Here is a 19,171-nt window from a genome sequence, read left to right as displayed (position 1 = left end):
TGCAGCTGTCACTGTCTCCTGAAGAGTTTGGCAGGTTGCAATACGGTTCCACTCCCTGGGAAGGTTAGGACTTGTGGTCTAAGAAGCCGAATCCCCATCTGGACTTTTCTGGATTCTTCCTAAACTATGACACTTCGCTTTACAGCAACAACAACAACAAAAAAATTCACCTTTCAGTTGTGATACTGTGATAGCTCCCTGGCTTCTTTCCTAAGCCTATTGCCACTACTAACAATAAATGTCTCGATCTACACTGCTCTGAACTCTCTAGGAACTCTCCCAGCTGGTATTTTATGTAACTGCTTCACAATTCTTTGGGGGAAAGCAGGGCAAGCGTTACCTTTACTTGATGGAAGGGAGTAAAGCTCTTGATTTATCGTGCCCACAGTTACATACAAATACAGGCAGAGTGGAAGGAAGTAGGTGCAAGACTTCGAGCCTGCTGGCTCCACTTCAGGACGGTTATCAGTATGATACAAACATATAAGCTTAGAGAAGCAGGTTGTCTTCCTTATCTGCTAAACCTTCGGGGTTCTTCTGAAGCATGCTGAAGGGCATAGTCCTGACCACTAACAGAGAACGTACTTAATTTACAGCTTACAGCAAGACTGTAATTTAAGCTCCTAGAGGGCATAGGTCCCATCTTGTGCCCCGCCCACCACCACCCTCCTGGGCTCAGCATAGCCCTGACACACAGCAGGCATTCTAAATATAGCTGTTGCAAGAATGAGTGAGATAATAGGCAAATGCATAGACACAAAAGTTTATTAGTGGTGGGAGGCGGATGGGGGAATAGGGAGTTATAGAGCAGAACCCCCACAGTGCTATATTCTTTGCCTGGCTTCCTCCCCTACAGTATTGTGTTGCAAAATCCTTTCCTTTGCTGGGCTCCCCTCTCCCTTGCCCCTCCCCCCCAGCTTTACATTTGAACCCCACTTAAAAAAAAAAAATTTTTTTTTCTTTTTTTTTTTTGCTTGGATGTTACACGCAAACCCCATTGCCTGCGCAGCATCATTAAGGCTGTTGCTGATGTAACTTGTATGAACTCTCTACTTGTAAACCCCTTTAAAAGTAACCTGCCTGCCCACCCTTAGCAAGCAATCTTGGCAGCAGTGGCACTGACTGACTCCATTTCTTTGTACAACAAAATGAAGGTGCGTCTTTGTTCTCTCACCTTGGTCTCTCGGTTTGTTGGCCAGTATGAGTCATGTCAAGTAAGAACCTGGGGTTTCCACCCACATTTCTGCATAATGAGCACTGAGTTTCTGTTTGGGGTGAGGAAAAACTTGTGGAAATGGATAGTGGTGATGGTAGCACCACATGGCAAATGTCATTAATGTCCCTGAAGTACACACTTAACATTGATTAAAATGGCAAATTTTTTGTTATATATATTTTACCACAATTAAAAAAAAAAAAGAATAAGCAAGATGACATAGCTGAGTGGGCCAGGCAACTCAGGTACCTTGAAGGGGAATCACAGCTCAAACCAACAGGGTCCACCAACAGTGACTTTTCTGTCCCTATGGGGAGGGTTACACAGGAGCCTATTCAAGCCATCAGCAAATATCTAAAAGTCCAATAAAGTATTCAAACACTTTAACTCCTCCAGCAAATACCCAGAGAAGTAAGAGTGTCCTAAAAGCATGAAAAGTGTAGGGAAAGTCCTGAGTTTGGGGGAAAAAAAAAAGTTTGAACTCAAAAACTTTTAGACTCAGATTCTGTGTCAGTTTAGTATCTGACTCCAGGCAGTGGGCCTGAGGTCCTGAGGAAAGAATGCAATTCCATTCACTCTCACACAACCTTCAGAGCTTTCTCCCTGGGGCCAGGCAGGCAAGAGTGCTTAGCCATTATCATCACACGATTCCCAGGCTGCTAAAGTGATTGTCCCCTCCCCCTTACATCCTCTCCTTTATTTACCTTTAACATGAGTCCTTGAAACAGAGACACAGACCAAACAAAAAACCAAACCAGTTGCCATCGAATCAAATCCAATAGGGTCATATCTATGAGACTAGTTACTCCCAAGGATCCTCTCTTCCAGTGGAAAATTCCATCCCGGGTTACAAAGTGAAGTGTAGCTAACTAGCTTTGGTATTACCTTTGAATACTTGGTTCATTTCATTTATAGAATGTGGTGACCCTTGTCAAGTACTATAACTGATACCCACTAAAGAAGAAGGGCATTCTTTTTAATTTGGGTAAATAGATAAAGGATTTCTTATACTAAATTTATTCGGATTTACTAGATGTCTTGTGCAGAGAAATGGGGGCAGCGATGGTTCAGTGCTACACTTCTCACCTTCCATGCAGGGGACTTGGGTTTGATTCCTGGCCTATGCACCTCATGGGCATCCACCACTTGTCTGGGGGATTGCGTTTTGCTATGATGCTGAACACGTTTCAGTGGAGCTTCCAGACTAAGATGGCCTAAGAAGAGAGGCCTGGTGATCTACTTCTGAAAATCGGCCAGTGAAAACCCCATGGATCACAACTGTCCAATCCACAATTGATCACAGTGATGGCTCAGGACCAGGCAATGTTGTGTTGTGCACGGGTTCACCAAGAGTCAGGGGCAAGGAACAACAACATGCACAGGGAATACTGGATGATTAATATATGTCCTACAGAAACAAGCATGACAATATGAGAGATACATAACAAAAAGTGTTTGGAGGTATATAAACATTCCTTCCTCTGTGCTTCCTGGAACAATCCAGAAAGGTGTCCTGGAAGCGGCCATCCAACATGGCCAGGAGTTCAAGGGGGGATGGGAGACAGGAGGACCCATGAGGTGCATTCCAGTCAAAGAGCAGCTGGCACAAGGCTGTAGCCTGGCACTGGGCACGGCCTGTGAGCTGTCTGGACCTGCTGTATGTGGAGCTAGAGAGCAGGCCAGGTCTATAATGAAAGACCTTAGAGTCCAGCCAGTGCTTTCCAACAGAGGACAGGAACCTAGACTGTAAGCAGAGGACCTGTGAGATCACAATTTTGTCTTAGGAAGGTCATGGGGGGAGCAGGGCTGTGGGGAGAAGGGCAGTGGTGAGCTAAGGCCTAGAAATGGAAATGAGACAACAGCTCTGACAGCTATTAAGCTATTAAAGCTTTTATGATACCTGGAAAGGTTGCGCTAGATGGCCAACTCCAGGCTGGCCGAGACTCGGGCTGGATGGAACACGGACTGCTGCATTGCTGAGTGGAATTTCACGGGATGCCAGGGCCACGTGCTGAGGAAGTGATCCAGCCTGACTCTGTAGTTTCTGGATTAGTTGAGATCGATAAATTCCTAACTTCCCTACCAAAATCTGGGGATTGTGTTATTGTTGTTGTTGTTAGTTGCCACTGATTTGATTCCAACTCATGCTGACACCATGTGTGCAGAGTGGAACTGTCCCATAGGGTTTTCAGATTACCAGGCCTGTCTTCCAATGAGCCTCTGGGTGGGTTTGAAATGCCAACCATTTAGCTAGTAGTTGATTGCTTAACCATTTATACCACCCAGGTATTGTATCACAAGATAAATTAATGTTTCCTCTGGTGATAAACTTATATTTGAAATGCTAAACGCAACTATTTAAAACTAGATAAACATGCATTAAGACTGCTTACTAAAGAGGAGTGTCAGAGGCAGCGATTCCTAGGCATTTTTCTCTGAGGTCAAGAACGATCTCAACCAAATAACAAATACATGAGTCACCCAAGTACCTATTTACTACAGATAACTCCAAAGAAATATATGACACATTTTTGCTTTCAATAAGTTTACAATCTTATGAGAGATATTAAATCCTGACAAGAAAAGATAAAAAAAGATGCTTAGAGAAAATAAAAAATATGATTCAAGTAGTAAATGGGGAAGAGATATGTTAAAGATCAATGCAAACTGCCCCCCTCAGACGCAACCTTAACAAGGTTCTCCTTGTTCACCTTCTTCAGGGTTTGTTTAATCCCAGTTCTTGGTTGCTATACATGATCATTTATATAATATTCCTGGTGTCAGGGAACAAGGACAACCAGGGCCATCTGTTATTGGGACAGAAAGAACATGATCTACATAAAGACACCAGCCCAGAGACAACTGAATCAGCAGTATCAGGAGACTTTTTCTAATGGAAATTCATAAGGGAAGAAAAGAGTCCTAGTTGTACAACAGTTAAGTACTCAGTTCCTAGTGGAAAGGTTGCCCGTTTGAACTTGCCAGCTGCTCCACAGGAGAAAGACCTGGCAATCTGCTTCTGTAAAGATTACAGCCTAGGAAACCCTATAGGGGCAGCTCTGTCACATGCGGTAGCCGTAAGTTGAAAACTGACTTGAAGGCGTCTAACAACAACAACAACAGAGGGGAAGAACAGGGAAGGCTGGCAGGTATCCAGGAGGGAAGCCACGCAGAAGGACAGACTATGGCTCAAGGATACGATAGAGAACTGGACCTCCAAAGCCACTAAGGAAATTTAAGTCAAAACGATTATTAACAAATAAAGATATCAAAAGTCTGACCCTTCCCCTGCCCTGTCTCCTTAGTCTTTCATCAAGGAGAAACCTAGCATAGACAAGTTGAGCATATCTGCAACAAGGCAATCTACTCAAGGTAAACCAGTTGAGTCAACTGCAACTCATGCTGACCCTGTGATTTTCAGAGTAGAACTGTGCTCCACAGGGTTATGGCAGTGACCTTTTAGAAGCAGATGGCTAGGCCTTTCTCCTGTGGCACTTCTTGGGTGGGTTCGAACCTCCAGCCTTTCGGTTAGTAGCCAGGGACCTAAGTCATGATTTTTGTTGATCAAGTGCTAACAGAGGCTGACTTCGCTGTTTTATTGCCAGGTGTCTTTTGAGGAGAGGGTGGACTGCTGTCAATGTGATTTAGTAGATTCTGGTCTTTCCAAATCTAAAGCTTGAAATGTTTGAAACTAAGGCCATTCAATATTTCCAAGTTTACCAACTTCTGAAAACAGTAAATACAAAGGCATCTCAGTAATTATTATACTCTGAGCTTGAGACAAAGATTTTCCTTGCCCCACTTTGGCTGAACAAACTTAAAAGAACAAATTTATAAGTCAAAGCATCTAGCTTATAAAAACATTTATCCTAAAATGTGGCAAAGTAAGCTTTTTCAAATCCTAGTGAGAATGATTAGGTAGCATCTGTGACTTTTAATGAAGGTGATACGGACAGGAGATTTAAACATCATGGTTTAACAGTAAGTTGGCCTAATTGCTATTTAACAAAAGAACTACTTGACAAATCCAAACCTGTCTCAGACTTCTATATGAGGTATCTAATGCTTCTCAATCCTAAATTCTTGCTGGGTCTCTGCAGCATATGATTATTACCCAGGTTCTGTTTCTCACATACTGGTACAATGATACCCCAAAGTACTCTATCTCTAGTCCTCTTAGACTACCAGTCTTTGAAAAACAAACTTTAAGACATATTTTAAAAGTTTTACTGAAAGAATTGTACTGCACAAGAGACTGACCTGATTTGTAAACTTTCACTTAAAGCACAATAAAAATTATTAAAAAAAAAAAATTGTACTGCACAGCTAGTCAACCAAAATCCTGTTACAAAATAAGCATAAGGCATTGGAGACAATCATTACAAAGGGCAAAGAATGAATAATTTTCATTTATGAAGTTGTTAATTACAATTTTTACGGAGGCAGACAGTTATCCTAAGGGTCCTAAATCCCTAACAAAAACTGAGTAAGATATTAAAAAACCCATTGCTGTCGCGTCGATTCCGACTCACAGCGGCCCTGTAGTAAGTACTACTTGTATTAGCGTATTAATGGTGTCTACGATTTTATATACTAAGCCCAGGTAGCACAATGGTGAAGCGCTTGGCTGCTAACCAAAAGGTTGGCAGTTTGAGCCCACCAGCCCACTCTGCAGGAGAAAGACGTGGCAATCTACTCCTGCAAAGATTTACAGCCTTGGAAACCCTATGGGGCAGTTCTGCTCTGTCCTACGAGTCAGATTCAACTGACAGCAATGGGTTTGGTTTGACATGATTTTATATAAGGTAAGATCTACTATTAACTGGCTTTTCATTATGGTATTTCCGTCTTTTTGTGAAATTAGTGGAATAAATAAAATTGTTATCATTCTTAATAAAGGCCATAGTCTGAGGTTCAGATTATGCTTTTTCTATTATTTTTGATAAATTGTTATAATTCATATCCATTTCTTATACTTTCACCACTACAATTTAACAACCGCTTTGGGAGAATATGTTGTAAAAGAGGAAATTTCAGAAGAATGTGACTTTCTGTATTAGAAAAGAGGAAGAGAGATCTATTCTGAAAGGGCTTTCATATCAAAGATAAAAAGTTGAAATAAACTTGCTCATTTTTGCTGCTCATTACTTAAAATAGTTACTTTCGTAATTTCCAAAGACCCTCACTAATTTCATCACTGCCAACCCATACATAAGAAGTTAACCTGAGTTACTGTGAAACAGGCATGTCTGTTATCTAATCAAAACAATGTCTATTTCTCCAATTCCTTTATCCTTTTTCTCCATTACAGAACATACTGCTTCCTCATTCAATGATAAGTATAATGAGTAGGCATTAGCATACCATGAAATTATGTAACAATAATAATCTCACATTCATTGAGCACTTACTATTCGCCATGCACTGAACTCAAAAATCCTATGAAGTTGTTTAGTTTTTTTTCATTTTACAGATAAGGAAACTAAGGCTTAGCAAAATTAGATGGCCAAACAGCAATTAAGTGGTAAAATCAAATAATATGGCATATTTGAAAAAAAAAAAAAATATTTGAGGATAATCGTAATTAGGGATAAAACTGACTGATCTCCAAAGCTAGAAGTGCATTCGTGGTCAGATTCCACGGAAAGGTCTGGTCTTATCCCACTGCATATAACAGTACTAGGATCCCTCAGGCATTAATGGTAAGTAATCATCACACATGCTTGATACTGATAGCTAGATTCATACAAATAGATACCTACACAGTAAGAACCAAGAGTCAAATGGATTATGCAGGTAAAAAAGTGTGATACAGGAGGGTATTATCAGTTTTAAGAAGAAAATCTGAAAAATTCCAGCGATTCTCAAAGGGGGCACCAGTGACATATGCCTTTGTGTGTGTGTGTACTGGGGACAATTCATTCTTTGTTGTACAATGCTATTCATGCATCGTGATACATTAAGCAGCCTTATCCTCTACTCACTACCAGAAGTGTCCTCCCAATCCTTGTGGTCACCGAATATACCCCTTCACCATTTTCCACTGTCCCTGATTGAGAACGATTGATTGTTGGATAAAAACACTGGGAGAAAAGTAACCAACATTGTTTGACTGAGCATCATGTACCAGACAGAGTTACCATACCAGGTACTCTGCTACATGCATTCACCTAAATTCATTTAATCTTCATAAACCCGTGCGAGGTAAGTACTTATTTTATCACCATTTTACAAGTATGGATCCTAAGGCTCAGAGAAAGGTTAAGTAACTTACCCAAGGAAACACAGCCAGTTTTGACACCAATAGTCTGGGTCCAAAACTACACTCTTTGGGTTGGTCCCCATGATGGTGTGGGCAGGAATACCCTTCTTTGCTTAAAGAGGCTCATTCAAAAAACATAAATTCTTGTAAAGAATCAGGGTGTGTGTGCTTGTTATGATCCAGGAATACAGTAGTTTTCTGGATTGGGAATGGATGGGGGACATACATTTAGCGATGTATATTAGAGCTACATGATGTGGGTGTCAGGAGGTGGGCTGACATGAGACAAGAAGAAATCAGTGGTGTCCGGCCACCATTACTCAATGTTTTGATCAGGGTCCCAAGAGATGGATCTTGATTAAAAGGAGGAAACCAGACTTACTGGACACAACTGGAGGAATCCCCGAAGCTACAGCCTGGAAACAACTTTTGAACCTTAAGCCCATGAAATGGTCCCATGAAGTCATCTTTAAACTAAAGAACAATTCAGCTCAATGATGTCTGTCTTGAGCATTATGCCCTATTGAATACCTATGCGAGACTGAAATGACAACAGTAGCTGTAAAACACAGATAAGAACTATAAGTTAACAGTGGGGAAACAATACAGGTAGAGATAGTGAGAACCGCGACACAATGTGAAGAATTACAACTATTGTTAATGAACTATACATGTAAAAATTGTTGGATGGGTGCATGCTTTGTTGTGTATATTTTCACTGAAAATCAAAAGAGTTGGGCTGGGTAGATCTTATGAACAGGTATACATTAGAAGTACTTTGAGTAGGTGTGTGCATGTTTTCAGGGGGACTAGAATGTTCTGTGAGGTTTATGAGTTTTATTTACATGTACACAGTATACAGCATTTACTGTGCACCAGTCTCCGCTATAATCGCTTTACGATACCTCATTTCAGCATATATGTTAGGTGATGAAGAGGATAGGGTGTGTGCTGTGTGATGTTAGCGCTGGTGGGTTGTGTGGTGCGGTGTGTTGTAGTAATGTCTGCAAGAAGTGATGGGTTATCAGTTGTGCTGGATGGGGAAAGCTCAGCGGTGTTGTGTCTAGAGCTGCAGTTTGTGCTGTGGTATATAGCTGGGTTATGTCTCAGGATGGGGAATGGTTATGCTACAAGGTAGCTGGGACTTGCTGTATGGGAAAGGATTGCGTGGTGCGCCTCACGTGTGTTTTTTGTGTGCATGGCCCGTCGTGCTGAATACCGGAGGAGTTCCACGGAAAGGGTCTGGGCTGTGCCCTGGGTGAGTGTGTGCTTTGTGGTGCTGTGGTCTGGAGGTGCTGTTGGCCGAGGTGTTTTATGCGTGCAGTACTGTGTGTGTGCTGAAAGTGATGCATACGAGATGATTCATGCGGTGGTAGGGACCGGGGGCTGGAGGGGGCTGCAGAGGAGGGGGCTGTGTCGTGATGTGTGAGGGGAGCTATGCTGAGCGCGGTAGGAGAGGGGGGCTCGTGCTCGGCGGCCCGCGTATGTTAGTGATGTGGGCCGGAAGCGCTGTATAGGAGAGGGTGATGTTGAGAGGTGTGTGGGGGGAGGCTGTGCGAGGGGTTAGGGCGTACATTAGTCCAGACAAGCTGGACGGGAGGCGGCCGGGTGGTGGAGCTGCGTGGGCGGCGGGTCCGCTAGGGCTGCGATAGTGTGTTCGTGGAGCAGCCGGTTGGCTTCCTCACCCCAGAGCCACCTCGGGCCACCCTCTCTGCCACCGCTTCCCTCCCGTTTCTTCCCCTTGCCCTCGGGCGCGCCCCTCGCGCGGCTGGCTCGCCTCACCTGGTGAAGGCGAAGTACATGAGGCTGACGATGGTGAAGCTGAGCAGCGTGATGGTGTGCGGCCGGTAGAAGAAGTCGATGGTAATGTCCTCCACTTGCTGCTCATTGATCATCCGGAAATGCATCTTGTAGTTCACATCATCTTTGCTCAGGGTCCTGCTCCCCACGCAGGACGCCATGGCCCGCCTCCCCGTCCTGCGGCGGCGGTGGCGGCCCCGGCCCGGAGGCTGGGACCTTGGAGGTGGAGAGCCGCAGAGGACAAGCGGCCGGACGGCTGAGCCGGGTCTGGCGCCTAGCAAGGGCTGAGCGCAGAGGAAAGGACAGGCGCGGGAGGGCGGGGTCGCGGCGCCGCCGACGAGGCCTCGGCCGGGGTGTGCCACCGGCTGTCCCCAAACTGGCGTTCTGGAGGAAGCATCTCTGGGTACTCACGAAGTCTTCAAACTCCTAGTGAACGCGGTCTGAGGGAAGCAGCGAGAAGAGGAAGAAAGTCTGTGCCCCCGGCGGGCTCGGTGCCCCGCACGCCGCCCGAGCTCCCCCCGCGCAGCCTGGCAGATGGTCTCGCCCACTCCCGCCGCAGCCCACGTGTGCGCGGGAGCAGGGCGGCGCGCGGGCCCAGCAGCGGAGCAGCCGGCGTGCGGCGCGTCTGGAGTGGGCTCGGGGCTGGCCTTCCGGATTGTCGCGACGCGGCGCAGGCCCCGCCGCAGGTAAAGCAGGAGCCGCGGGAACCGAGGGGCGAGCTCCGGGCTGAGGCCTGACCCTTCGGGCCTTAGACACGCCAGCGTCTAGTCTGCGCCCCTGGACCTCCCTCCAGGCCTCTGGGTCTTCGGGGCTCTATCGAGGATGACTGGTTTTGTTTTTTATTTCGTGACTGATGTGGCAAAAAACGTAACCTTGCTTGTTTATTAGTGAGCTTTGCAGAGGACGCTGAAGGACGCCCAGCGTCTAAACTGCCTTCCTGAGCAAGTTCGGTTTTGGGAACTAACGTTGACTTGTTAAAATATGATCTGGAAAGGGCGTGACCCATTATTTGGGAAGCTCTTAATTACAAGCTTTTATTACCCCCCTTTTAATCGACTGGTTTTATTTATTAGCCTTTGTGTTTGTTAAGTACCCTCAAGTAGATTTTGACTCAGGGACCCTATATGACAGAGTAGCACTGTCCTCATAGGGTTTTTTGCCTGTAATCTTTATGGAAGTAGATTGCCAGGTCTTTCTTCCGCGGAGCTGCTGGGCGGGTTCCAACCTCCAACTTTTTGGTTAGCAGCCTCTACAGAAGTAGAAACCTTGAGCTTTTGAAAAAAACTATTTCAGTGCCTGTCAGCGAAGTACCTGCACTGGGCACACATGAGAACGAGTGTATTATACTTTAATGGACTTCAGAGTTCTTTAAAGGTTTTTCCTTTAATCTTCCTGTGAGAGAATCGTGTTACAAGACTTGTTTTTTATCACTATGCGGGCTTTTATATACATCTCAAATACCCTTGCTAGCTTTTGAATACTATACAGGCAAGTGAGTTAGTGGTAGTTGCTCCTGATCCATTTTCATTCAACAAACACTGGAGCAGTTAGAGGCTGTGGCATAGTGAGGAACAGGCGCTGGGAAGGTGGCTCCAGAGATGAGACCCAATCCTACCCTGCAGAATGAACAGTCAGTCAATTGTTAAGATATATAAACAGCAATGAAATGATGATGTAAAGAAGATGGTGCACTTGGAAATAGAAATAGAAGGCTAGACATTAGTTGTATGCACGCTGTCTTAATGTATATGAATGGAATTCAACAGTTTACCTGCCTGATGTAGGAAGCGTATTAACTCGAATCTGGAAAGGCTTCAGGAGCTCTGGTTAGCTCAGCTGCCAACTGAAAGGTTGGGGGTTCAAACCCACTGGCTCCATGGAAGGAAGTTGTGGCATCCTGCTTCCATAAAGACTACAGCTTTGGAAACCCTACAGGGCAGTTCTACTCTGTCCTGTAGGGTCACTATGAATCAGAATCGACTGACAGCCATGGGTTTGGCATGAACTCAGAATTTCAGGAGTTTGTTTTAAAGTAGGTCAAAGTGCTTATTAGACAACATTGGAGTCAAAAAATGTTAGAGCTGACAGGGACCTTAAGGATCATCTTATCATACCCCTAATTAAAAAAAAAAAAATCAGAGTGGTTATTAAGCCCCCATCATGGGCCAGGTTTTGTGTTAGACCATCACAAGTAACTTAGTTTTGTGAAGGTAGGATGACTGCGGTCTTCTGGTTTGCAGTTTGGCACCTTTATGACTTTGCTGTGCAGAGAATGAATGTAGCTTTGAGAGAAAACTTGCCAGTCAGATTTGAAGCCTCACTTCCTACCAAAATCTAACAAGAAATCACCTGTCCCACAGGTGAATACTTATTTCCTTTTTAAAATTATTTCAGAATGACAGATTTTTCACTCTTATAAATCCCTTTCAGCAAAACTCCTTAAACTACAAATCTCAAAAAGGATGCTAGTCCCTCAAATAATCGATCAGATTAGTTCAGAGCATAAGCCAGGCTGAATTCCACTGGCTAAGAAAACAAAACAAAAAGTTGCACGCAAAAATTAATGAAGCAATTCATTTGTATTTGGTTGCAATAGTGCTGATGCTTACTGAGCATTTTCCCTATGCTGGACTTCACACTGTGTTGTATATGGATTATTTTATTTAATATAAAATATTTGCATCACATTTACTTTTCTAATTAAGTTGGGCTAAATATAAAATTCCTTCGTATTTATGGAGCTTGAAGTAGTGACAGACTTTCCTGAGAAACAGCTTTAAAAACAGCTCCTTTTTCTGTCAAAATATGCATATATTCATTACCAGTTGCTTATGTATTTCTGTCACTTCATTTAGCTTGCTAGTTTCGACCTTTTCTTTTTAGGTTTTTATTTTTTCCCATAGTGATTCCAACATATATTTTTGGGGGACACAACTCAGTCCTCTGTGTGTGTGTGTATGTACACATATGTATGTGTATATTTATATATGTATGTGTGTATATATAAACCGTTGATGTTGAGTAGCTTCTGACTCATAGCCACCTTATAGGACAGAGTAGAACTGCCCCATAGGGTTTCCGAGGAGTAGCTGGTGGATTCAAACTGCCGACCTTTTGGTTAACAGCCTTAGCTCTCAACCACTGCGCCACTAGGGCTCCGATTTTTTCCTACAGTGAAACAGAATGTGACAAAACTAGCTTTGTTCAATTCCGTTTTAAGGGACAGCTTTATTTATGAAATAATCAACAGTGTTCAGCTCTGAGAGTGAAGCAAGAAACAGCCTTCGCTGTTCAGTATAGCAATGATAATATTTTGATGATTCATTTAACACAGAGTGGATTTCTTTCCACTTTTATTTTGTGACTAATTTATAGTACATCAAATGCATTTGAATAATGTTATTTTGATCAACAACTGCTTCTTAAACATTCCTCAAACCAAATTTCAAGAACACGAAATCATCTTATCCATTGCCGTTGAGTCGGTTCGGACTCATAGCGACCCTGGGTTCTTTAAATGATTAAGAGGGATGGTGCGGTTCAGCCATAATATAAGCATTTACGGATTTTTGTTTTAAATGTTTTTTCTTACACTGGTGATTCTGTTTTTGTTTTCAAATTGTAAAGCATATCTTTACTTTTCCTGTTCAGAAGTCACTGTCTTTTGGTTTATAAGTGAGGCTGCTGTGTTTTGGGCTTTTTCTGTAAGAAATACCTGACTACTTTAGTTGTCTAAACTTATTCAACACCTTTCATTTAGAAAATAATAATTACCTGTTTCTCTTTTTGTTATTTGAATACTGTTTTAAACATTTAAGTAAATTAAATTTTCTACTTTTCACGGTTATATTTTTCCATTGTAGGCAACTTTAAGAAAAATGGCTCTGTCAGCCCAGCAGGTACCCAGATGGTTCAATGCAATTAAGTTGAGCAGCTTCGTTAATGCTACACAGGTCAGAAAACGTTTTCTGAGATCAAGAAAAACATTGCTGTATGGCTTTTCTGCTCCACCGATGTCCTCTGACAATTGCTTGCTTCAGTGGGGAATTAAGACTTATAGGACTTCCTCCTTATGGAATAGTTCCCAGTCCACCAACTCAAGTAGGCAAGAGAATAATTCTCTCCAAAGCACTCTCCTTCCTTCCGTGAATAAACAGCCACAGAAGATACCCAACGCTGATTCTGAGTTGTCTCTAGAAGGTAATTCTGAACTCTGAGAAAAGTCTTCTCCCTGCTCCCCTTTGAACAAAGCTGCCTGTCTGTCTACATCTTGCTAGAGAAAAAACAATGCCAATTCCATTCATTTACTTGTATTATATTTTTATTTTACTAATTAAGAAAAACATTCATGGGCTACTATGTATATAACATTTGCTTTCTAAATACTTTATTATTTAGATTCTTTGTTAAAATTTTTTTTTTTTCTGGTGGCAGTTAGGCTTATTAGGGTATAATTTACATCAAGTAAAATTCAACCTTTTGCTATGTTTTCATCTAGAAGTTTTATAGTTTTAGGTTTTACATTTAGGTCTATACTCCTTTTTGGTTTAATTACATATATGATAGAAGATATGGGTCAAGGTTTTTTTTTTTTTCTCCCCGTTGGCATATGGGGAAACCCCGGTGGCATAGTAGTTAAGAGCTATGGCTGCTAACCAAAAGGTCAGCAGTTTGAATATACCAGGCGCTCTTTGGAAACCCTATGGGGCAGTTCTGCTCTTTCCTGTAGAGTCACTATGAGTTGGACTGGACTCGATGGCAACAGGTTTGATTTTTTTGGTTTTTTGGCATATGGATGTTAAGTTATTCCAGCACCATTAGATCTTAAAACTGTGGATTCATTAAATAAGTGTGTGTGTAGGTGTGGAGCTATGTTGGGAATAAATGTGTGCTTTTGCAATTCCTTTTAATTCAATTCTGTATACTACTGTGGGTAGAATCCTAGATGATAGGAGTGTTTGTTTAATGATTAGTTTAAAATTGTAAATTAGACATACAGGTTATCAGAAAAAGTTTAGCAGCAATGATCTTAAAATTGTTGGAATGTTTAAGGCTTCATGAATTCATTGAACGCATATCTAACAGAAGCAAACCAAATTTTCATCAGCTAATTTGCCTATATTCACTTCCACAGTTAACTTGCCCTTAGAAAACACAAAGGGCAGATTCTTTATGTCCTAACCAAGAGTTTTCGATTTACTGAGTGTCACTATTTAGATTGAGGGGAATGTTTTTCCCTTTGAGGCCTCTAGAGAAACCTAGCAAAGGACTCTAAGCATGCCTATAACATGGTTATAAAATAACATGGTCACTTTTAGGCCTTTTCACTTTCCACACTCCCACTGGTTTTCTACCAGACAATGAGTTATAGGAAGTGAATTGGTAGTTCTGTCTTTGGAGAATCTTTTCTTCTCATTGGTTGAACCTGATGGTGTTAAAAACTGAGCAAAGGGGTACCTTTTAATTCAACAAAGTACTGGTCAGGGTTTGGAGATTTATAAGATAAACCAGGTTTTTGATAAACCCGAGGTGCCTTGGAAGAAAGACCTGGTAATCTGCTTTTGAGAAATCAGCCATTGAAAACCCTATGGAGCACAGTTTACTCTGACACGTGTGCTATCAGCGTGAGTGGAGATCGACTCCACAGCAATTGGTTTGGTTTTAAAGTAAAGACTAGTAGGAGGGGGCAGGGCACAGACAAAAACATCGGTACACAGTATCTTAAAAAAGATAGTCTTTTGCCATTGAGTTGATTTTGACTCATAGCGACCTTATAGGATGAAGTAGAACTACCCTATAGGGATTCCAAGGAGCAGCTGGTAGACTCGAACTGCCGACTTTTTGGTTAGCAGCCAAGCTCCTTAACCACTGCGCTACCAGGGCTCCAAGAAATACTCAGGGGCCCCAGCGAGATATGAACTTGCAATCCCTGGTTTACAAGACCAGCACTCTAACCCCTGAACTATAGACCCTTGTACACAGTATCTTAGAGAGGAGTATTTCACCACAGAGGAGATAATATTAGGTTTAGCAGAAAAGAAAAAAAAAAAAAAAAGGAAGGGGAGGCAGATAGGGGAGACTGGCTATAAAAAATGAGGACGGTTAGTGATTGGAAGCAAAAATGGAATGAAAGAGCACAGTCCTGATTCCTTAGCTTAAGCTAGGTTACAGTTCCCAGTGTCTTCCATATTGTGTTTGATTAAAAACAAAGATTAAGAAAAAAAAAATGATGGTAGAATCAAGACTGTATTACAGAGGGGACCAGGATCATGTCCTTAGGAAAGGACTACAGGTGGTAGAAACAGAGTCATAGAAGCTCTCTTAAAGACATGTTTGAGAATAACTTGGAGGCAAGAGGAGAAGGGGGAATGATTCAAAATGATCCAAAACATTTTGGTATATAATGACTTTGATTTACACATTTCAGACTAGTAGTAATATGTTCTTCTTTTGACCAAGTTAACAAGGTAAGGTAGACTCAATATCTCTCAGTATACTTGAAGATCAGTTGATCTTTAACATTCTTCCATGCTGATTAAAATTGAAGAGAAGGAGATTTCGAAAGTACTGTGGAGCCCTGGTGACGCAATGGTTAAGAGCTACACTGAGCTACGGCTGCTAACCGTAAAGGTGGGCAGTTCGAATCCACCAGCTGCTCTTTGGAAACCCTATGGGGCAGTTCTGCTCTGTCCTATAAGGTCACTATGAGTTGGAATCAATGCAATGACAATGGGTTTCTTTTTTTTTGTTTTTTTTTGGTGTAAAGCTAAATAATCAACACAGTGTGGTACTTATGTAAAGATAGACACATAGACCAATAGAATAGAATTAAGAATCCAAAAATAAATCCATACATTTATGACCAATTGATTTTTTGAAAAAGGTACCAACTCCATGCAATGATGAAAAAATGGTCTGATCAACAAATGGTGTTGGGACAACTGTATAGCCATATGAGAAAGAATGAAGTTAGACCCTTACCTCACACCACGTGTGAAAATTAGCTCAAAATATGTCAATGACCAAAATATAAGAATTAAAACCATAAAACTCTTAGAAGAAAACATAGGGGTAAAGTTTTAGGACCTTCTTTTTGACAATGGTTTTTTAGATACGATACCAAAATTGCATACAAAAAAAGATATTTGGATTTGATCAAAATGAAAAACTCTGCACAGCAAAGGACTTTATCAAGAAAGTAAAGAGACAGCCTACAGAATGGGAGAAAAGTATGGGGTAATCATATATTTGATAAGGATTTAATATCTAGAATGTATAAAAAACTCTTGAAACATAAAAACAGAAAAGAAACAACAAAATCAAAAAATGGGCAAAGGACTTTATAGACATTTCTACAAAGGAGATATACAAATGACAGTAAGTACCTGAAAAAGTTCTCAAAGTCAGGGAAATGCAAATCAAAACCACAGTGAGATACCACTTCACAACCCCTTGTCCTTAGGTGCCGTGGAGTCAGTTCCAACTCATAGTGACCCTATGTACGACCCAAGGAAACACTGCCCGGTTCTGTACCATCCTCACAGTTGTTGCTATATTTGAGCCCATTGTTGCAGCCACTGTATCGATCCATCTTGTTGAGGGCCCCTTTTTTGCTGACCCTCTCCCTTACCAAGACTGATGTCCTTTTCCAGGGACTCGTCCCTCCTGATGATACATCTGAAGTACGCAGGATGAAGTCTCGCCGTCCTTGCTTCCAAGGGGCACAGTGGCTGTACTTTTTCCAAGACAGACTTGTTCATTCTTCTGGCAGTCCGTGGTATATTCAATATTCTTCGCCAGCACCACATTTCAAAGGCATCAAATCTCTGTTCTTCCTTATTCATTGTCCAACTTTCGCATATATGTGAGGCAATTGAAAATACCATGGTTTGGGTCAGGCACACCTTACTCCTCAAAGTAACATCTTTGTTTTCTTTGTGTTGAGATGTAATCTATACTGAAGTCTGTGATCTTTGATCTTCATCAGTAAGTACTTCAAATCCTCTTCACTTTCGGCACATAGGACTGTGTCATCTGTATGTCGCAGTTTGTTAATGAGTCTTATTCTGATCCTGATGCCATGTACAGCTTCTTGAATTATTTGATCAGCATACAGATTGAATAAGTATGGTAAAAGGATACAACCCTGACACATGTCTTCTCCTTATTTTAAACCTTATTTTGTATCCCCTTTTTCTGTCCAAATGACTGCCTCTTGGTCTATGTACAGGTTCCACATGAGCACAATTAAGTGTTGTGGAATTCCCATTCTTCGCAATGTTATTGATAATTTGTTATGATCCACACAGTTGATTGCTTTTGCATACTCAATAAAACACAGGTAAACATCTTTCTGGTGTTCTCTACCTTCAGGCAAGATCCATCTGACATCAGCAATGATACCCCTCGTTCCCCATCCTCTTCTGAATTCAGCTTGACTTTCTAGCAATTCCGTGTCGCTGTACTGCTGCAACCATTTTTGAATTACCTTGTGTATGATATTAATGATACTATTCGATAATTTTCGCATTCTTCGGGTTACCGTTCTTTGGAATGGCTACAAATATGGATCTCTTCCAATCGATTGCCCAGGTAGCTGCCTTCCAGATTTCTTGCCACAGACGAGTGAGCACGTCCAGCGTTGCATTTGTTTGTTGAAATATTTCTGTTGGTATTCCTTCAATTCCTGGAGGCTTGTTTTTGTTTTTTTAATTTTTATTGTGCTTTAAGTGAAAGTTTACAAATCAAGTTGGACTCATACAAAAATTTATAAACACCTTGCTATATACTCCTAATTGCTCTCCACCTAATGAGACCACACTCCTTCCCTCTACTCTCTCTTTTCGTGTCCATTCGGCCAGCTTCTGACCCCTCTGCCCTCTCATCTCCCCTTCAGACAGGAGATGCCAACATAGTCTCATGTGTCTACTTGATCCAAGAAGCTCATTCTTTACCAGTATCATTGTCTATCCTATAGTCCAGTCCGATCCCTGTCTGAAGAGTTGGCTTTGGGAATGGTTTCTGTCTTGGGCTAACAGAAGGTCTGGGGACCATGACTACCAGGGTCCTTCTAGTCTCAGTCAGACCACTAAGTCTGGTCTTTTTATGAGAACTTGAGGTCTGTATCCCACTGCTCTCCTGCTCCCTTAGGGGTTCTCTGTTGTGTTCCCTGTCAGGGCAGTCATCGGTTGTAGCCAGGCAGCATCTAGTTCTTCTGGTCTCAGGCTGATGTAGTCTCTGCTTTATGTGGCCCCTTCTGTCTCTTGGGCTCATAATTACCTTGTGTCTTTGGTGTTCTTCATTCTCCTTTGGTCCAGGTGGGTTGAGACCAATTGACGCATCTTAGATGGCTGCTTGCTAGCATTTAAGACCCCAGACACCACTCTCCAAAGTGGGATGCAGAATGTTTTCTTAATAGATCATATTATGCCAATTGACTTAGAAGTCCCCTAAAACCATGGTCCCCAAACCCCTGCCCTGTTATGCTGTAGAGCCTTGTTTTTTGCCAATACCTTCAATGCAGCTTGGACTTCTTCCTTCTGCACCGTTGGTTCTTGATCTTATGCTGCCTCCTGAAATGGTTGAACATCAACCAACTTTTTTTGGTATAGTGACTCTGAATTCTTTCCCTCTTCTTTTGATGTTTCCTGCGTTGTTCAGTATTTTTCCCTAGATTGTTTGAAAATTGCAACTCAAGGCTTAAATTTTTTCTTCAGTTCTTTCAGCTTGAGAAGTGCCGAGTGTGTTCTTCCCTTTTGGTTTTCTGACTCCAGGTCTTTGCATATTTCATTGTAATACTTTACTTTGTCTTCTCAAGCTGCCATTTGGAATCTTCTGTTTAGCTCTTTTACTTCATCATTTCCTCCATTCACTTTAGCTACTCTACATTCAAG

At 42.1% G+C, this 19,171-nt stretch overlaps 2 protein-coding genes across 2 annotated transcripts in view; one reads left to right on the top strand and one right to left on the bottom strand.

The window, feature by feature from the left end:
* The window catches only part of PTDSS1 (phosphatidylserine synthase 1), a 77,827-nt gene extending 68,265 nt beyond the window's left edge, over positions 1-9,562 (bottom strand). Inside the window, exon 1 of the mRNA XM_003408404.4 lies at positions 9,261-9,562. Coding sequence (XP_003408452.1) covers positions 9,261-9,439 — 179 coding nt within the window. The 5' untranslated portion in view covers positions 9,440-9,562. The remainder of the gene's footprint in view (positions 1-9,260) is intronic.
* A 316-nt stretch (positions 9,563-9,878) lies between these two features.
* The window catches only part of MTERF3 (mitochondrial transcription termination factor 3), a 30,715-nt gene continuing 21,422 nt past the window's right edge, over positions 9,879-19,171 (top strand). The window contains exons 1-2 of the mRNA XM_003408403.3: positions 9,879-9,964; positions 13,142-13,478. Coding sequence (XP_003408451.1) covers positions 13,157-13,478 — 322 coding nt within the window. The 5' untranslated portion in view covers positions 9,879-9,964; positions 13,142-13,156. The remainder of the gene's footprint in view (positions 9,965-13,141; positions 13,479-19,171) is intronic.

Source organism: Loxodonta africana, chromosome 14 (assembly GCF_030014295.1).
Source record: "Loxodonta africana isolate mLoxAfr1 chromosome 14, mLoxAfr1.hap2, whole genome shotgun sequence".
Classification (NCBI taxonomy): Eukaryota; Metazoa; Chordata; class Mammalia; order Proboscidea; family Elephantidae; genus Loxodonta; species Loxodonta africana.
This window is presented reverse-complemented; position numbering and strand designations above follow the sequence as displayed.